At 33.7% G+C, this 21322-nt stretch overlaps 1 protein-coding gene across 1 annotated transcript in view; it reads right to left on the bottom strand.

Annotated features, from left to right (window-relative positions):
• LOC100370848 (ectonucleotide pyrophosphatase/phosphodiesterase family member 3-like) overlaps positions 1-21322 on the bottom strand; it is a 40028-nt gene that overhangs the window by 4457 nt on the left and 14249 nt on the right. The window contains exons 5-22 of the mRNA XM_085493251.1: positions 20152-20227; positions 19523-19614; positions 18917-18996; positions 17778-17915; positions 17394-17469; positions 16556-16589; positions 15996-16269; positions 15266-15368; positions 14997-15040; positions 14093-14214; positions 12252-12336; positions 9708-9986; positions 9018-9090; positions 8472-8638; positions 7452-7593; positions 7213-7293; positions 2410-2545; positions 1013-1163 (exon numbers count right to left, since the gene is read on the bottom strand). Of these exons, the coding sequence (XP_085349377.1) occupies positions 1013-1163; positions 2410-2545; positions 7213-7293; positions 7452-7593; positions 8472-8638; positions 9018-9090; positions 9708-9986; positions 12252-12336; positions 14093-14214; positions 14997-15040; positions 15266-15368; positions 15996-16269; positions 16556-16589; positions 17394-17469; positions 17778-17915; positions 18917-18996; positions 19523-19614; positions 20152-20227 (2153 nt within the window). The remainder of the gene's footprint in view (positions 1-1012; positions 1164-2409; positions 2546-7212; positions 7294-7451; positions 7594-8471; positions 8639-9017; positions 9091-9707; positions 9987-12251; positions 12337-14092; positions 14215-14996; positions 15041-15265; positions 15369-15995; positions 16270-16555; positions 16590-17393; positions 17470-17777; positions 17916-18916; positions 18997-19522; positions 19615-20151; positions 20228-21322) is intronic.

Genomic DNA, 21322 nt, shown 5'->3' with positions numbered 1-21322 from the left:
ATCACTAACTGCATTGTTACATCACACCAATCACACTGAATTGTTACATTACACCACTCACACTGCATTGTTACATTACATCACTAACTGCATTGTTACATCACACCACTCACACTGAATTGTTACATTACACCACTCACATTGCATTGTTACATTACACTACTCACATTGCATTGTTTCATTACACCACTCACATTGCATTGTTTCATTACACCACTCACATTGCATTGTTACATTACATAACTAACTGCATTGTTACATCACACCACTCACATTACATTGTTACATTACATCACTCCATTGTATTGTATTGTAACATTACATCACTCACACTGCATTGTTACATTACATCACTCACATCGCATTGTTACATTACATCAATCACACTGCATTGTTACATTACACCACTCACACTGCATTGTTACATTATATCACTCACATTGCATTGTTACATTACACTACTCACACTGCATTGTTACATTACACCACTCACATTGCATTGTTACATTACACCACTTCTATTGCATTGTTACATTACACTACTCACATTGTATTGTTACATTACATCACTCACACTGCATTGTTACATTACACTACTCACATTACATTGTTACATTACACCACTACTATTGCATTGTTACATTACACTACTCACATTGTATTGTTACATTATATCACTCACATTGCAGTGTTACATTACAATACTCACATTGCATTGTTTCATTACACCACTCACATTGCATTGTTACATTACATCACTCACATTGCATTGTTATATTATATTATACCACTCACATTGCATTGTTATATTACATCACTCACATTGCATTGTTACATTACATCACTCACATTGCATTGTTATATTATATTATACCACTCACATTGCATTGTTATATTACATCACTCACATTGCATTGTTACATTACATCACTCACATTGCATTGTTATATTACACCACTCACATTGCATTGTTATATTACACCATAATAATAATTCTGATCACATGACTAACCTGGCAATTCTTAATCTCATTGACGTTAGGTAGTACAAAAGAAAGATACTCTCGGTCTTCATAGTCACAGTACTGTGAGAGTTTGCCTTGCTTACATCGTGTCAGGAGAGCAAAGAAATGACTTGGCATAGGAGTGGATCCAATCCAGAAACTGAAATAATAAATTTGTATTCAACGGTTCAAAATAAAATCTGCACAGAGAAAGAATGCTACAGGAAAAAAAATCAAAGAAACCTAACAAAAAACTTTTGTGTGCCATCGGGTATTGCCGTTGAGCCATGAAGTGCAAAAGAGAAATATATTTCAAATTAATTTCAAACTTAAAGACTATATAGACTTTTAAACAAGACACCTGTTGCTCTTTGAGATGCACATTGTGAAGTGAATTAATTTGCTATATCAGTCATAATATTACAAGTAAAATTTACACAGAAGTGCTAATAATCCATTTTTTTTTATAGCTGTACTTAAGATTTGTTGTGGGGGTTCTGCAAACAAGACTTTCACAAAATTGTGAAATTATTATTTTTTTTTATTCTCAACATAAATCATTTTCAGAAGAAAAATCCCATAAAGATACATCTACCAGTAAATACACCACAGGACAGCCAACATATTTGTACATTCAATCTGGTAGCAAAGAACGTTGAAAGATATTAAACTGAAAAAATTTGGATTTTCTTAAAATAGGAATAAACATAAGGAGTTGAATTCTGTCAGTTTCCTCTTTAATATATATTGTTACCTTAAAAACTGAAACTGATTATTAACAATATCATTTTTAATATTGACTAATATTCAAAATATTAAAAAGTCTCTTTTAACTCATATTAATAATATTAATTTGCATATGTACAAATTATACTCCTGAGGTTTGGACAAATAGTTTTGAATGGCACATATCATTGTTTTTCAAAATTATAAAGAGTCTTAAGGTCACACATCCTGGTACTTTGCATGACCCCAAAGGTCACACATCCTGGTACTTTGCAAGGGAGTTTTGCTGTTCTATAATAGCAATAATATCCAATGCCATAAGTGCAATTTTTGTCACGATTAAATGTTATAAAACATTCATGACAACTGTTTGTATTTTTAAAATGTAAAATAGAGATTCCATGACCTTCAGTGGTCCAATGGAACTAAACAATATTTTGTAATTCCAAGCTTTAAACCAACTACTGTAAAATACTTTATTTTAGCTGGAATCAATTTTTGCCGAAAAAAACTTGGGGTGTTTTGTATTGAATTTATTTTGACTGAATCATTCCTTCAGGAAAAATTAATAGTATTCCAAGTGTATTTTACAGTATATAATTATATAATTTTCATGAAGATCACTATAATCAGTGAGAGGTGCATATCAATTAATACAATGCATTAATGTGAGAACTTACCTGCTATCGGCCATATCTTCATGTGTGTCTAGTTTTCCATCATGATTGGTGTCAAATACTGGTCCAATGATAATGTTTATGCCATTAAATTCATCCGCCCAGTCATTGTACTTCTCATGCAAGAATTTCCATATACCTAATATTTAACAATAGTTAGATAAAGGTATGTTATCTTTTGATTTATGATATTCTCTGAAATTGCAACTACTGAGAATCAAGTACCATATTTGCTCAATTTAGACCCATACTAATTGAAACACATCTGTATTAGAAGTGTATCTCAAATTGAAATGCGTCTCTATTGAAAAAATACTTCTCTATTAGAAATGCATCTATAATAAAAATGCATCACTAATTGAAAGGCATCTCTAATCAAAATGCATCACTAATTGAAATGCATCACTAATTGAAATGCATCTCTAATCAAAATGCATCACTAATTGAAATGCATCTCTAATCAAAATGCATCACTAAATGAAATGCATCTCTTATCAAAATGCATCACTATTTGAAATGCATCTCTAATCAAAATGCATCACTAATTGAAATGCATCTCTAATCAAAATGCATCACTAACTGAAATGCATCTCTAATCAAAAGGCATCACTAATTGAAATGCATCTCTAATCAAAATGCATCACTAACTGAAATGCATCTCTAATCAAAATGCATCACTCAATGAAATGCATCTTTAATGAAAACGCATCACTAATTGCAATGCATCTCTAATCAAAATGCATCACTAATTGAAATGCATCTCTAATCAAAATGCATCACTAATTGAAATGCATCTCTAATCAAAATGCATCACTAAATGAAATGCATCTCTTATCAAAATGCATCACTATTTGAAATGCATCTCTAATCAAAATGCATCACTAATTGAAATGCATCTCTAATCAAAATGCATCACTAACTGAAATGCATCTCTAATCAAAAGGCATCACTAATTGAAATGCATCTCTAATCAAAATGCATCACTAACTGAAATGCATCTCTAATCAAAATGCATCACTCAATGAAATGCATCTTTAATGAAAACGCATCACTAATTGCAATGCATCTCTAATCAAAATGCATCACTAATTGAAATGCATCTCTAATCAAAATGCATCAAAATGCATCACTAATTGAAATGCATCTCTAATAAAAATGCATCTCTAATTGAAATGCATCTCTAATCGAAATGCATCTCTAATTGAAATGCATCTCTAATCGAAATGCATCACTAATTGAAACACATCTCTAATCAAAATGCATCACTAATTGAAATGCATCTCTAATCAAAATACATTACTAATTGAAATGCATCTCTAATCAAAATGCATTACTAATTGAAATGCATCTCTAATCAAAATGCATCACTAATTGAAATGCATCTATAATTGAAATGCATCTCTAATCAAAATGCATCACTAATTGAAATGCATCTTTAATGAAAATGCATCTCTAATTGAAATGCATCTCTAATCAAAATGCATCACTAATTGAAATGCATCTCTAATCAAAATGCATCACTAATTGAAATGCATCTCTAATCAAAATGCATCACTAATTGAAATGCATCTCTAATCAAAATGCATCACTAATTGAAATGCATCTCTAACCAAAATGCATCTCTAATCAAAATGCATCACTAATTGAAATGCATCTCTAACCAAAATGCATCACTAATTGAAATGCATCTCTAATCAAAATACATCACTAATTGAAACACATCTCTAATCAAAATGCATCACTAATTGAAATGCATCTCTAATCAAAACGCATCATTAATTGAAATGCATCTCTAATCAAAATGCATCACTAATTGAAACACATCTCTAATCAAAATGCATCACTAATTGAAATGCATCTCTAAAAAAATGCATCACTAATTGAAATGCATCTCTAATCAAAATGCATCACTAATTGAAATGCATCTCTAACCAAAATGCATCACTAATTGAAACACATCTCTAATCAAAATGCATCACTAATTGAAATGCATCACTAATTGAAATGCATCTCTAATCAAAATGCATCACAAATTGAAATGCATCTCTAATCAAAATGCATCTCTAATCGAAATGCATCTCTAATCAAAATGCATCACTAATTGAAATGCATCTCTAATCAAAATGCATCACTAATTGAAATGCATCTCTAACCAAAATGCATCACTAATTGAAATGCATCTCTAATCAAAATGCATCACTAATTGAAATGCATCTCTAACCAAAATGCATCACTAATTGAAATGCAACTCTAATCAAAATGCATCACTAATTGAAACACATCTCTAATCAAAATGCATCACTAATTGAAATGCATCTCTAATCAAAATGCATCACTAATTGAAATGCATCTCTAATCAAAATGCATCACTAATTGAAACACATCTCTAATCAAAATGCATCACTAATTGAAATGCATCTCTAATCAAAATGCATCACTAATTGAAATGCATCTCTAATCAAAATGCATCACTAATTGAAATGCATCTATAATCAAAATGCATCACTAATTGAAATGCATCTCTAATTAAAATGCATCACTAAATAAAATGCATCTATAACCAAAATGCATCACTAATTAAAATGCATCTCTAACCAAAATGCATCACTAATTGAAATGCATCTCTAATCAAAATGCATCAGTAATTGAAATGCATCTCTAATCAAAATGCATCACTAATTGAAATGCATCTCTAATCAAAATGCATCACTAATTGAAATGCATCTCTAATCAAAATGCATCTCCAACCAAAATGCATCACTAATTGAAATGCATCTCTAATCAAAATGCATCACTAATTGAAACACATCTCTAATCAAAATGCATCACTAATTGAAATGCATCTCTAATCAAAATGCATCACTAATTGAAATGCATCTCTTACCAAAATGCATCACTAATTGAAATGCATCTCTAATCAAAATGCATCACTAATTGAAATGCATCTCTAATCAAAATGCATCTCTAACCAAAATGCATCACTAATTGGAATGCATCTCTAATCAAAATGCATCACTAATTGAAACACATCTCTAATCAAAATGCATCACTAATTGAAATGCATCTCTAATCAAAATGCATCACTAATTGAAATGCATCTCTTACCAAAATGCATCACTAATTGAAATGCATCTCTAATCAAAATGCATCACTAATTGAAATGCATCTCTAATCAAAATGCACCTCTAATTGAAATGCATCTCTAATCAAAATGCATCACTAATTGAAACACATCTCTAATCAAAATGCATCACTAATTGAAATGCATCTCTAATCAAAATGCATCACTAATTGAAATGCATCTCTAATCAAAATGCATCACTAATTGAAATGCATCTCTTACCAAAATGCATCACTAATTGAAATGCATCTCTAATCAAAATGCATCACTAATTGAAATGCATCTCTAACCAAAATGCATCACTAATTGAAATGCATCTCTAATCAAAATGCATCACTAATTGCAACACATCTCTAATCAAAATACATCTCTAATCAAAATGCATCACTAATTGAAATGTATCTCTAATCAAAATGCATCACTAATTGAAATGCATCTCTAATCAAAATGCATCACTAATTGAAAGGCATCTCTAATCAAAATGCATCTCTAATCAAAATGCATCACTAATTGAAATGCATCTCTATCCAAAATGCATCACTAATTGAAATGCATCTCTAATCAAAATGCATCACTAATTGAAACACATCTCTAATCAAAATGCATCATTAATTGAAATGCATCTCTAATCAAAACGCATCACTAATTGAAATGCATCTCTAATCAAAATGCATCACTAATTGAAATGCATCTCTAATTAAAATGCATCACTAAATAAAATGCATCTATAACCAAAATGCATCACTAATTGAAATGCATCTCTAATTAAAATGCATCACTAATTGAAATGCATCTCTAATCAAAATGCATCAGTAATTGAAATGCATCTCTAATCAAAATGCATCACTAATTGAAATGCATCTCTAATCAAAATGCATCACTAATTGAAATGCATCTCTAATCAAAATGCATCTCTAACCAAAATGCATCACTAATTGAAATGCATCTCTAATCAAAATGCATCACTAATTGAAACACAACTCTAATCAAAATGCATCACTAATTGAAATGCATCTATAATCAAAATGCATCACTAATTGAAATGCATCTCTTACCAAAATGCATCACTAATTGAAATGCATCTCTAATCAAAATGCATCACTAATTGAAATGCATCTCTAACCAAAATGCATCACTAATTGAAATGCATCTCTAATCAAAATGCATCACTAATTGCAACACATCTCTAATCAAAATGCATCTCTAATCAAAATGCATCACTAATTGAAATGCTTCTCTAATCAAAATGCATCACTAATTGAAATGCATCTCTAATCAAAATGCATCACTAATTGAAATGCATCTCTAATCAAAATGCATCTCTAATCAAAATGCATCACTAATTGAAATGCATCTCTATCCAAAATGCATCACTAATTGAAATGCATCTCTAATCAAAATGCATCACTAATTGCAACACATCTCTAATCAAAATGCATCACTAATTGAAATGCATCTCTAACCAAAATGCATCACTAATTGAAACACATCTCTAATCAAAATGCATCACTAATTGAAACACATGTTTGCTATTTTGTGATTGTACAGCATTCGCGAAGTCAAAATATTTCACGAAAGTCACTGACGTTACATTGTCGTAGTACACCAGAGAAATTGTCACTGCTATAAAATTTCACTAGTGAAACTAAAGCTATTTACAGTAGACTGATAAGATCATCACAAACCTTTTTCGAATTCTTTAAACATCGGAGCGGTATTCGAAGTCAGCAACATGTCCATTTGCTGCCGCATTGTTAAAGCAGAGGCTATTAAAATAAAAATTGTAAATTTTATGCTAATCACAATTACTTTAGTAATACAACAGTTGTCATGCACAAGAGAGATTCTGTATAATTTTGGAATAATTGTTTGATTGCAAGTTGAAGAATTGTCCCCCCCCTAACAGTCAATAAGATAAACTTACCTGGATAGATCATAAAGCCTAATGTAATATTGTGCAGTCCCAGCAATTCATAGTCACTACAACGTGGTTCATAATCATCGATTAAACGAACATCTTGACGAATACAGTTGATAATCTCGTTAAAGCTTCCTCGATTAGTGTACTTTGAAAAAAACACAAAAACATAGCACCATTATGGTAAACTTTCCCAGAAAATTTTTATTCATTTGATACTGCGTTTCACAATTGTTCATTATTACCTAGTATTGATTATATTAACATGCAAAAAATAACATCGTTGAATTGTTATGAAGTGCAAATAAATTTCAACTAATTTCATCATAAGCGAATGATTCCGATCGCATTTTCAACGCTCGATGCTGTAGAAATGAATATCCATCATGTTCTGACCTGGGACGGTGTTCTTTGACCTGACAGGTTAAATTGCTAATTAACCAATGAAATTGATGGATGATGCCAACGTGTTCAAATTACAATAGCTCATTTAAATATGTTAATGTTATTGAACGCAGCACGGAAGAGATTTGCCGATGCTGTTGTACAATCTTTTGGCTTGGATTTTGATGGGAAAGCGGCATGATTTGTTTTTAAATAAAAAAATTAGGTGTTTTCAAAAGATAAACAAAGAATTTGAAAAATAATTTAACATTCTTTACAGTGTTATCAGCTCATTGTCAAAACGAAGTTTACCCATTCGCGCTAGTCACAATAAACATCGCACTCTTGAATAGGCGTCAATGAATATGGTGAAACTTTTAGCCATCAGAAAAGATTAAAGTAACACCTTAAAAAACTGCTGAAAAATCGCTCTGGGTAATTTCTTGGTCCCATTTTATTTTTTTTAAAACCCAAACTGCTGGCCCAAGGCAAATTTACAGCAGAAACCGTATTGTATTTGATGCCCACTCTGTCGTATTCGAGAATGTTGGTGGTTATTGATTTTTGTTAACTGATACACACTCTGTAAGCCAATGTCTCCTTTTCCATACGCTGATTTTCGATTCAGGTGTTTTACTGTACCTGTTTTTCCAAACTGTAAGTGATGTATTTGGGAACTTTGAGATAGTTGTCCCAGGCCACAATGTATTCTTCGTTGGTGAGTAGCGAATAATTTCCAGGTTGTTCAGTCGTTAAATTAAATATAGTTGGTAATCCAAACGGTGCATCATCTCGATTATCTGTAATTTCTGCATCAAATAAAAAAAAAAAAAGTCATGTCATAACATAGTCCATGCCGCTGTCCAATAGTGAACAAAACTAAAAAGTTTCAGCCATTTTAAAACATAGATTGAAATGAATTATACCGGTAATTCATATGTCAATAATGTATATATAATGTAGATAATTGATTGCAATCAGTCGAGGCGTGGCATGGCAGAGATATGGCCCTGGAACAGCATTTATTAACACAAAATGTCCATCAGTCAGCCGTTTTTAATCCAATTTGAAAAACTAAGTATTGGCAGTAATTTTGATGCAGTTTTGACAATACATTGGATGTCGATGTCATCTTGAAAATGGTTGCATATAAATTATATAAACCACATTAAAAGAAATGTTATTTACTTGAATCCTCCACGTCCAATCTGTCGTTAAAATAGTCGATGTCATATTGGCTGCCGGTGAAGTACTGATCAATCTGAAAAAAAAAATATATAAATTTTTACAAAAAAAAAATCCAGGAGATTTGGCAAAATTTTTGTAGCAGTGAGCATTTTATTAGGAACATTGTGGTACACTGTACGCGTTTGATATGGGTCTCATAGATACACTTTTTTACACACGAAATTTGTGTATCATGATGACCATGGCTCTCATAAATGCCATCAAGTTGTCAAAATCAATGTAATTGAAATAAAACATAACAGTCATTGTCAATAGTCGTCCTGCCACGCATGCACAAGATATGGGTCTCATATGAACAAAGATGGCAACTGACTGTTCAATGATCAACGAGTACGAATTGAGACGTTTCCAAGCTTTAACTTAGTAATTTCTTTGGGGATTGAAAGGTTCGAAGGAGTCATCGACGACAAATAGTGCACATCGCACCCAGATCAAAACTTTTGTGATTTCCATTAGAATAGCGCATTGGATTGTGGGAAAATCAATGTTTATCAACACAAATGTCACACATGCGTGGTGCGATGACTAAATTAAATGTACAAATTTTGTGTGGTTTACTTCCTTGTATATGGGATGTGTCATAAACATTGTGCTTACTTTTGGGCACTTCATAAAAGCCAAATGACTTACATTGTCACAATTACAATCAGTTCCATCGTCTTGAATCCGTAATTCATACATATCATCGTTTGGATACAAAGCATTGATTGGACGTGACACTTGGGGAAGTGTTCTCATCAAATTCTTTGGCTCACGTAAACTATCACGTATAGCCCCTTCAGTTCCATTATTTGGATCACCTTCAATGTCAAGAAGCTCTGCCATAACATTGTACAGTTCTATGCTGCGGAAATTTGTCTCCAAAGTGAAGTTGTGTCGGAAGGCATAACCAGTTCCAATAAAAAGCATCTACAAATTAATCAAACAATGATTCAGGTATTCCCAATGATTCATGGATTCACTAAGATTTGTGTATTCACAATGATTCAGGTATTCCCAATGATTCATGGATTCACTAAGATTAATGTATTCACAATGATTCAGGTATTCCCAATGATTCATGGATTCACTAAGATTTGTGTATTCACAATGATTCAGGTATTCCCAATGATTCATGGATTCACTAAGATTTGTGTATTCACAATGATTCAGGTATTCCCAATGATTCATGGATTCACTAAGATTAATGTATTCACAATGATTCAGGTATTCCCAATGATTCATGGATTCACTAAGATTAATGTATTCACAATGATTCAGGTATTCCCAATGATTCATGGATTCACTAAGATTAATGTATTCACAATGATTCAGGTATTCCCAATGATTCATGGATTCACTAAGATTAATGTATTCACAATGATTCAGGTATTCCCAATGATTCATGGATTCACTAAGATTAATGTATTCACAATGATTCAGGTATTCCCAATGATTCATGGATTCACTACGATTAATGTATTCACAACGATTCAGGTATTCCCAATGATTCATGGATTCACTAAGATTAATGTATTCACAATGATTCAGGTATTCCCAATGATTCATGGATTCACTAAGATTAATGTATTCACAATGATTCAGGTATTCCCAATGATTCATGGATTCACTAAGATTAATGTATTCACAATGATTCAGGTATTCCCAATGATTCATGGATTCACTAAGATTAATGTATTCACAATGATTCAGGTATTCCTAATGATTCATGGATTCACTAAGATTAATGTATTCACAATGATTCAGGTATTCCCAATGACTCATGGATTCACTAAGATTAATGTATTCACAATGATTCAGGTATTCCCAATGATTCATGGATTCACTAAGATTAATGTATTCACAATGATTCAGGTATTCCCGATGATTCATGGATTCACTAAGATTTGTGGATTCATAAAGATTCACCATCATTCTAGTCTAGAACACCACTGAGTAACTAAGAACTATGGAGAATCCTTAGTATATCATTGTGATTCACATTAAAAAAGTACAGATTGCCCGATGTGCAGCGAAGAATATGTGATGCGAAGCAGAGAGTATATGATGCAGGTGCATACTGTCTGAGTGCATACTTTTAAATGTGGCATCCTTGTAATAACCTTATTATTATACACCTTCCTGACCCAAATACCTAGTATGTGAAACAAATGACTGAGGTAGATGGTGAAAATTAGTGGAATTTTCTTTGTCCTTGGAAACATCACATAACCAGTTCTATTTAGTATCTGCATTCAGATACCCTGTGCAATATTGCATGCTGTAATGTATAGATGTATGTATATATGTATAAAAACAGTATGAAATGTATGAAATAATAATTTCATGAAAAGTAAAAAATAAAATAATAGTATGAAAAGTAGAAAATAAGCATATGAAATGTAAGAAAAATAATAATAATAATAATATGTAGTATTAATGTACATAAAAAGAGTGCATAATTTTAAGTCCCTCTAGACACCTTACACATATCACAAATCAAAGCTGCTTTTCTTGAAAAATTTGGACTTATTATAAGAAATTATGTCCATTTGAAAGAAATTTTAGAAAAATACTGTGGAATACTTTATTTTCGCTGGAATTAATTTTCGCTGGGTGTTTTGTATGGAATTTATTTTCACTGGTTTTTGATGAGTTTAATGTGAAATATAGGAAAAAAAGTATATTCGCTGGATTTTATTTTCACGGAATCATCCCTTCAGCGAAAATAGCGAAAATAAATTACAAGCGAAAATAAAGTACTGTGGAATACTTTATTTTCGCTGGAATAAATTTTCACTGAAAAGGCTTTTTGGGCGTTTTGCTTGGAATATATTTTCACTGATTTTTGATGAGTTTAATGTGAAATATAGGAAAAAAAGTATATTCGCTGGATTTTATTTTCACGGAATCATCCCTTCAGCGAAAATAGCGCAAATAAATTCTAAGCGAAAATAAAGTATTCTACAGTATTCTACAGTACATAACAGGGTGCAAAACAGTATGCCAAAATGTTGGTGGAGATAAAAACACCTCTCAATTGGTTAATAGTGGGTAGCCATTTTGAAATACCGGTATTACTCCATCTTTGAAATTTAACTGTGTTAGTCTGCAATGAATTTGCATATTGATACACAGCACAAATAAAATAAAAATACTAACTTATAATTTATATTACTGAAGTGGAGAACTTACACGACTTGTTAAATTATTGAAGAAATACTCAGGTGCCACTCCGGTACAAAGCCATTCCTGTCGTCGCGTCGCAGAGTTATCCTCACTGTGGAATAAATAATGCTAACTGAATAATTACGAAGGAAGTATTCATCATTTTTTTAAACAAAATTTTTACCATTACCGGGTACATTTTTTTTTTTACGTTTTGTTCTTACTGGTGATCAAACCTTATCAAAGGTGATTATGTTTTTACACTCAAGTGCGATCCTGTCGGATTTTTTTTTTAAAAAGATTGTCATGCACTATCATATTGACAATTTCTATTATGCGAGTATCTGTGTGCGTGCACCAAGTCCACAACCGTCATATAGCAATTTTTCCAGTTTATGTAACCAACTTTTGAAAGCATAAAGTATTAAATAAGTTCACAATCGACTCGTCTTTGTACTGTGGCATAGACTTGTTTTTGTTTGATGAGCAGCAAATAAAATGTCATACTGTTTACGTCGATGGATTCATAACATGGCCTGGCCATTTTGAAAATTGTTTATGAAAACCATAATGTCGATATTTTTTCATAAAATTTGTTCATCCAAAAATGGGATCATTATTTTCTTCATATGTGTATATATGATGTTATTTGTCTGTGAATATTCAAACCTAGACTTGTGCAACGAACATTCAAAATAAAATGCTAACCTTAACTAGCAGCCTATTGGCTGAGATAACTCCGCTGTTAGCAATGCACATTTCAATTAAAGAACAGAAGACATCATTAGAAAATGAACAATATGTATAGTATCAATGCAATGGGACTTGCTGTTTTCAACAAGAATTCAAAAATATAATTTTTAACCATAAATGATTGTGGTTTTTAACAAGAAGAAAATGTCACTTTTTACCAAAAATGACAAAAATATTTACCAAAATTAGAGAATTAAAGATATCATTACAAAATGAACAAATCTGAGAGAGGTCCACATGTAGTACCTATATATGTAATATCAAAGCAATTGGACTTGCGGCTTTTAACAAGAAGTTGAAAATATCACTTTTTACCAAAAATGACAAAAATATTTACCAAAATTAGAGAATTAAAGATATCATTACAAAATGAACAAATCTGAGAGAGGTCCACATGTAGTACCTATATATGTAATATCAAAGCAATTGGACTTGCGGCTTTTAACAAGAAGTTGAAAATATCACTTTTTACCAAAAATGACAAAAATATTCACCAAAACTAGAAAGTTAAAGATATCATCATGAAATGAACAAATTTGAGATTGGTCCACATGTAGTACCTATATATGTAATATCAAAGCAATTGGACTTGTAGTTTTTAACAAGAAGTCGAAAATATCACTTTTTACCAAAAATGACAAAAATATTCACCAAAGTTAGAGAATTGAAGATATCAATACAAAATGAACAAATCTGAGAGAGATACACATGTAGTACCTATATATGTAATATCAAAGCAATCGGACTTGCGGTTTTTAACAAGAAGTCGAAAATATCACTTTTTACCAAAAATGACAAAAATATTCACCAAAATTAGAGAATTGAAGATATGATTATGAAATGAACAAATCTGAGAGAGGTCTACCCGAGGTACATATACACCAAGTATCAAAGCATTCAGGCTTCTAGTTTTCAAGAAAAAGTCGAAAATATAAAACATTGACACGGACGACGGACACCGGACGACGGACGACACCGGACGACAACGGACAATCACTCATATGATAAGCTCCACTCGACAAAGTCGACAGCGGAGCTAAAAAACTCTAGTTTATTTTCTAGTGTATTAATTTGTTTAACCAGAGTGCAGTAACAATAATTAATAATTTACATACGTTCTTAAACTGTATCCACGGGAACCAACCATGACAATATTTTCAATTCTTGGTGAGTTCACATAGTGGAGACGCACTGGTAACTCCTCTTTTGCATAAGTTTGTACAAAGCTATTCTTACACTGAAAAATAAAGGTGGAATAAATTAATTAAAAGTTTTTTCCATTGCAACCAATTTTATGCCCCCAGAACATTGGATGGGTGCCATCACTGCTGGCCGCAATAGATTTGCATTTGTATATCCATTGTACTGTGATAAAGTTATCAATAACTTTGATAATGACATCACAGGGAAAACTTGCTCAGTCTAATAATTTTATATTTGGCAGGGGTTCAAGTAGAGATCAAATAGTCTACTAATAATATTTGTGAAAATCACATGACAATGTTTATTGGTTTATTATGTACAATCATGAAGCTATTGTCCCATGGCACCATAAATTAGCATTTGTTTGTGAGTTACATTTTGGGAAACTTGTCCAAATATTTCAAAAATCGCTATTTTTTAGAACAATTCCATAGGGCGTAATGTTAAACAAAATTGCATTTTTTTTTTTTACACTTTTTAAAACCCAGAAATTTGAAATAATTCAGGAAAACAAAACGCACCCCATCATTAACAATATTACTAGTATACTTTCAGCCTATGTCTCCGGGATACAATTTGAGATATGGCATAATATCCCTGCCATAGTAACCTATTGAAAAAGCGTTACAATTTTGCCAAAATGGCAACTATCCACTAAAATACAATCATCATTTTCTCTAAAACTTAGGCTGGTGACCCCCAATTCCAAGACAACATGCTTTCATTGCCTTGTAGTACAATTTATTAAATGATTAAATTCTTGGTTTGCATTTATGAGTAGTCCTCTATCTTAATATGCAATACTTCCCATCATACCTTAAAGTGCTCAATGGTTGTTTCTGTACTTTCGTATTCAACAACTATAATATAAAAATACATAAATATATCAGACGTAGGAATAATACCTTTTTTATCATATTTTAGATGGTATTGATATAGACTGAATACAATATACAAAATAATGTTCATAAAAATCATCTTACGTAAGGATCTCTGGTCATGTCAGCAACTCGCAATGTATTCAGAACAATATGGCATTAACAGTGTGCAAAATGCAGTGAATGAAATACATGCCAACAACTCACCGTCAGTGTAATCATTAGGATAGGGATTATAAGTGTAATTCAATCTCTTGACACTATTAAGCCAATCAGGGGTAATCTGATAATTATCCAAGTCGGTCACATACTGAAATAAAAAACAAATTCAGTACATCTGTCAATATCCACCACTAGGGGGATATATAACACATAATAGGATAGATTTGGTCAGTATTATTAAGTCGAGGACAAATTTATTTGCTTAAAAATATGTAATAATTAACTAACAACTTATAATTAAATATAGCCCGACATGTAGGCATGAGCAGGCCCTTACCGGCCGAACGGCATCAGACCTCACTAACGCCTGACAGAATAGTATATGTCTCGTCAGCAAAATCAATACTGCGAACTTGCAAAGTTCACCCCTTCTTGCAATGAATATTCATTTTGGTGGTCATTGTAACACCGTCAATTAAAGCCATGTTTGCATTGTCGGCAAAAATCACAGACTGTTTTCAACAAAATGATAAACATTGGGCGGAAATTTACCAGCACCTCATCACACATTCTGTCAACAAATAAATAAACTCTGCCGTAAATGGTTACTTATTGATGGTTGTCACTATCTAATGTTCCTGCAATTTAATTGGTACCACCCAAAAAATCGTCTAGGGAAGTGAAAACTACATCATTCTGTCAGGCGTGTGTTGGGTTTGGAGCACTGCAGAGGACGCAACATTGAGATTCATTTAATTTAAAACATTTCACTTACATCATCAATATTGAATACTCGATTGCATGACTTATTTGTCAACGTCCAATCAGCAACCAGTATTACGTTTGAGCAATCTCGTAAGTTCAGCATAGTCAGTCCACCCATCAAACGGCCGACAGCCTCGTCAGCATCTTCTAAATCTTCTCGTCTTTCCTTGTAAGTACCATAGCGGGTGGCGTTCATGTACAACATGATGACATCCGGCCGACTGCTCTTACTCTTTTCCAGCCATTCAACCACTCGATCAACACGATCATTGAACGACATATGACTAGAAAAAGAAAAAGAGGAATTAAAAGGTAAGACACTGTACTGTACAAGGTCAGGCAGGCATCTAAGGCAAACATATCAAATGAAGTAACGGAATGATGTTCCATGCAGGTCCATATGCCATTTTTCAAATTTTCGAAATTTGAAAGTTTGCCTGTCCTATGTATTTTCCGGTCATGAGCAAGGCTTTCATAGTTTCACTATGGTTTAATGCAATAGAAATATCGATATTGAACATATTTAGGAAATTACAAAATTAGTAATATAAAGAATTTTACAGCACTTACCCACCATGGCTGTAGTAATAGTTTGGCAACCAACCTACAACAAAATGCGTTACAAATTATTATTTTCGAATTAGTAGAAATATAAGTTGGCAAATTATAATATGCAAATCAAGCAAATACAACAATAATTCAAGGCTGTGAAGCTTCATCATAATTAGATATTGCCATGGTAACAGGTACTGCAAAGTCGTGTGTTATTGATTTAACTGAATTTTTGTTTGAATAAAATTCCACTTTGGGCTTAAAAAGGGCGATGGGCCATTTTGAAAGGATACTTTGAACTGGCAGTTGGGGGCGCTATTCTCATGAAAGATTGGTATTTTTTATCCTGATTTGTAGGAATCTGAAAAACGCGTTTCACAACTTGGGTCGTTCTTTAGTTTCATGCTGTATTCAAGATGGCGGCCCCCATATAGTAAATACCGCATTTATTTTATTATCACTTGTGCGCCAGATGACTGTGACTCCTGTATACGTAGCCATCGTATTTGGAACAGTGGAGGCACAGTCACTTGGGGCTGAAAATCAATAAATACTAATTTAAAAAAAAATCATCGTATAGCGGATGATTTTTTTTTAAATTAGTATTTATTGATTTTCAGCCCCCAAGTGACTGTGAGTGGAGGTGATGACAGGAAAAAATATATCGCTATTCAATGGTCAAATCTCATGGATCTCTCGCTCTCAGTGAGATTCTGGAGGCCATTTTGTATCTAAGGTCTATTCACCATTTCATAGGATATTGAACGCAAAGTCAAAACAATTAAGTACAGGTGATACAAAAAGGTTTCATGCCATAGAGAACATATGAAAAAACATTTCAAAATGGCGTCCTCACCTTCAATTGGAACATCAGAGCCTGGCCACAAGAGAGCAGCAGAATTGCGATGCTTCTTTCTGGCAGTCGCCCATATCTAGAAAAAAACAACACATTTATTTGTGGTTGTGCCCATAATTGTCACTGTATTTTGGTCGGATGGGAATTGTGAAACAAATTTCTGGAGACAAATTTCAGAACGACAATTCTGCACACCGAATGATCAGAAAAAGATATTTCAAAATTGAAATCTTGTAAAAAATTAAATTAATCCATTCCTCTTCATGAGGGACCAATGACGCGCTCCTGAGAACACTCCAAAATACGTATCTAAACTGCGAAATCGTACTCATTCACAATTAAAAACGAAATAATAACTAATGTCACCATAGAGGGAAAACTTACAGGTTCTCCCTTGTACCATCGTGCAGCAGTCACTTTGTCTTTGGGACGACTACGATCAGTGCCGTTCTCCCACACAGTGTCATAGTCTTCATCTACCATGTAATCATCAACGATACCGTGGACATCCGGATATAGACCCTGGGGGAGATTAAACACAAATTATAAAATTAGATTCTGAACTGTGTTTTTTTCACCAACATAGTTCGAAAAGTTACTGCTCAGATGAGGCGGGAATTGTGATTGCCAAGTTTGAGATTTGTGTTTGGAACATCTTGTGCTAGAAGGCTTAAAGGGCGGTAGTCGTCGCGCCGCGCATGTGCGAAATTTGTGTTGACGAACATTGATTTTCCCACAATCTAAGTGCGCTTTTCTAATGCAATCACGGATGCGAGTTTTGTCCTGGGCACAACTTACACTAATTGCTGTCAGTGACTCCTTCGATGCCTTCTAATCATTAAAAAGAATACCAAGTTAAAGTTTGGTAACAAGTTTGTATTTGTTGGTGTGCGCAACAGTCAAAATCGCCATCTTTGTTTATATGAAACCCATATCTCGCGCATGCGTGGCGCGACGACCGCCGCCCTCTAAAGGGCTGTGGTTGTCGTGTATTTTACATGCGTTGTATGCGTCGCTATGAGTCCCATATCGAACACGACGCGGCGCGACGACCACTGCTCCTCACTATGACGTGGAGAACGACCGCGGAATATCTTGTGAACTATTGCAAATGAAATATTGTGTTTTATAAATTTCCACACTAAAAGCCTTGATGAAACGGAGTCTAAAACATAAAAAAATATATCATGACATATGAACCCCCCGTTTGAATACCAATTATTTGCCTGAGTTCGAAAGAAATCGACAGGACATACTGTTCATATGTATATACCCTAGTTTCACCGGAAGTTTGACAATCACAGTCGCACTATCGGTTTTCTATATAGGAGAGGCCTAGAAAAGATCATATTTGCTTCTGTCATTTTCCTGTGTAATTAAAAAATAATAATATAAATCTGCCCATACAGTAGTTGCAAATTGGTCGACCAAGAAGCGAACATGTTGCCAACCTGCACGGAGTAGATGTGTTCACATATTTAATCTTCAACCGTTCCAATATATAAATCCGGGGTTCAACTCACCGTTGCTATAGAGTAGTAGTTAGGATACGTTGATAGTGGAAACATACTAGACATATTCGGAGTATGTGCTCCGCATTCACCTGTTGAGAAGTGAGACGATAAAATACTTTATTTTAGCTGGAAATAATTCTCACTGAAAAGATTTTTAGGGGTGTTTGGTATGGGGTTTGATTGTTGAAGAGTTGAATATAACGTATTGGAAAAACAGCTTTACTAGCTGGATTTTATTTTCACTGAATCACCCCTCCAGCGAAAATAAATTCCAAGGATAAATAATGAGTTTTACCATAGACCATCCAGTAGAGGGTCTATGGTTTTACATCATTCATGTAATATACTGCGCAGTTTACTTGTATAGGTTTACTAGTATAGACATGACGCCCTCTATTGACGAAGTGTTTTTGTGACGTAATGGATGTAAGTTTTGTCGTTCACAGCTTTAATATGTTTGAGCCTTACACCCATTAACGAAATTTACATTTAAAGTCACAGAAACACTCATCTCTAGATGGCGCCCCTCGCACCAATAATCCGGTACTTGCATTATTCGGGGAACTCTGAATTCGCCAAGACACAAACCACATTCCAAAACTGATTTAAACTTACGTAATTTATGAATATGCTTGGCCAAATGACGATCGAATATGTCACCAGTGAATCCATTTAAACCAACAACAATCAGCGGAGCACGGTCAAATCTGTTATAAAAAAAGTGAAATACTTTAATTCAAATAGCGGTGAACGAAAATAACTCTGTCTACAATATTTGGTTAAAGCGGAAGGGTCGTCACCAGCGCACGTGCGGGAATTGAGTCCCAAGCGACGATAACAACACACGCTAAAAACGCAAAGGCTCATGGATAGACGCTTGTTTGTAAACAATGACACGCTCTGGCCACCGGACGCATACGTAGGTGACGACTCCCCCGCTTTAATCATAACAAACGAAGCGTTGGAATACTCAAAAACAATTACCATTTTCTCACGACGAGCAGTGCTTGATTAAAAACTGGTTTCACGACTTGGATAGAAAACGAACGTCCATTGTTTTTAGCATAGTATATGCCATCATAGTACCGGCAACTCAGAAATTTATCGAAATGGCAAATATGCAGTAACCATCACGTTATCACGAGTAATCAATACATAAACAAAATCAATTTGTTTATTTTAAAATTGTCTTACATATTTATTCCGAAGTTAATCATGGGGTTTCATAACCACGCCAAACTTACCCACTGGGACAGGATTCGCGATCTTTGGGACAAGCGCCATGAAACCACACTTTCCTATGGTACTCTAGATCATCCTCTGAGAAAAGTAAACAAAATTGTTATTTCAAGGATGGCAAAAAAAAAATAAAAAAAAAAATAGCAGTCCCCACCAAGCAATCGTTCATTTGATTCCCAGGTCTTGTCAGTTGCAATTTGGTTCCATGTTACTTTACGATATACACATCTCAATTCCATGACAAATTCAGAAACATTGAAAGGAGTGTGTCATACCCTAAAAATATACAGTTTGAGCCGAGGTCAACTGTTTCACTAATGAGCATCTTACTGCACATATATGCAATGCATTATGGGAGACAACTCTCCATTGTTTATAATGGAGTCATCCAAAAAATCACTAAATTATAGTATGTAAATTTTTTGAAATTTTTCAACAATATTAGGATTCATATCAATATTAATATGTGACTATTTTATCCGCTGTAACCAAATAAAATTTTGAGATATGAAGAAATTATTCCACCATAGAAACCAATTAAAAAATGCCAGTTTTAACCATTTTCCATGACAATAACAACCACATGTTTCGGGCATTTTCCTTCTGTATAAGCAGACTATGCGAGGTATATAGCGCCATCACACGTGCTCCCGAGCAATGTAATGCCAACCAATTCTCGGGGCGGACATCCGGGCGTTATCATCGCATGGTAACCATCACGATAAAAACAAAGGCCGAAAACTCTCAGAAAACGGTACTTTGGGATGGTTGTTGAGACTCCCCTGAACAGCGTAAAACGATTACCCTACGTGTGTAACTCATATAAATTTGATTGTTCAGGATTACTTCAAAGTTGAGTTTCTGTTGTTTTCTCGAATTGTCACCGTCTCTTCGCTCGGCGTTCCACGTTCCTCAGCAGCGCGCGCAGAGCCCGTAGAAATGCGTGATACAGTGGTGCGCGTTTTAGCAACGTGGAACGTCTCGGGACGTAGCTCCGTCACCGAGGAGACCGTGAGGTCATGCCGTAATCCGCGATTAGTAATTATTGAACGAACAGATAAAACGAAAGTATATTGTCGCAAGGGCCGAGTAGCTTTAAATATTCCCTGAACGCATACCGAGATCAGTGCCCGGATCAGGGTGCGCGAAGTACTATTATTCATCTGAGTTCGCAAT

The sequence above is a fragment of the Saccoglossus kowalevskii genome, chromosome 18, assembly GCF_978046115.1.
Source record: "Saccoglossus kowalevskii chromosome 18, keSacKowa6.1, whole genome shotgun sequence".
In the NCBI taxonomy this organism is placed as follows: Eukaryota; Metazoa; Hemichordata; class Enteropneusta; family Harrimaniidae; genus Saccoglossus; species Saccoglossus kowalevskii.
The sequence above is the reverse complement of the archived record's forward strand: the minus strand, read 5'-3'. Positions and strand labels throughout refer to the sequence as shown.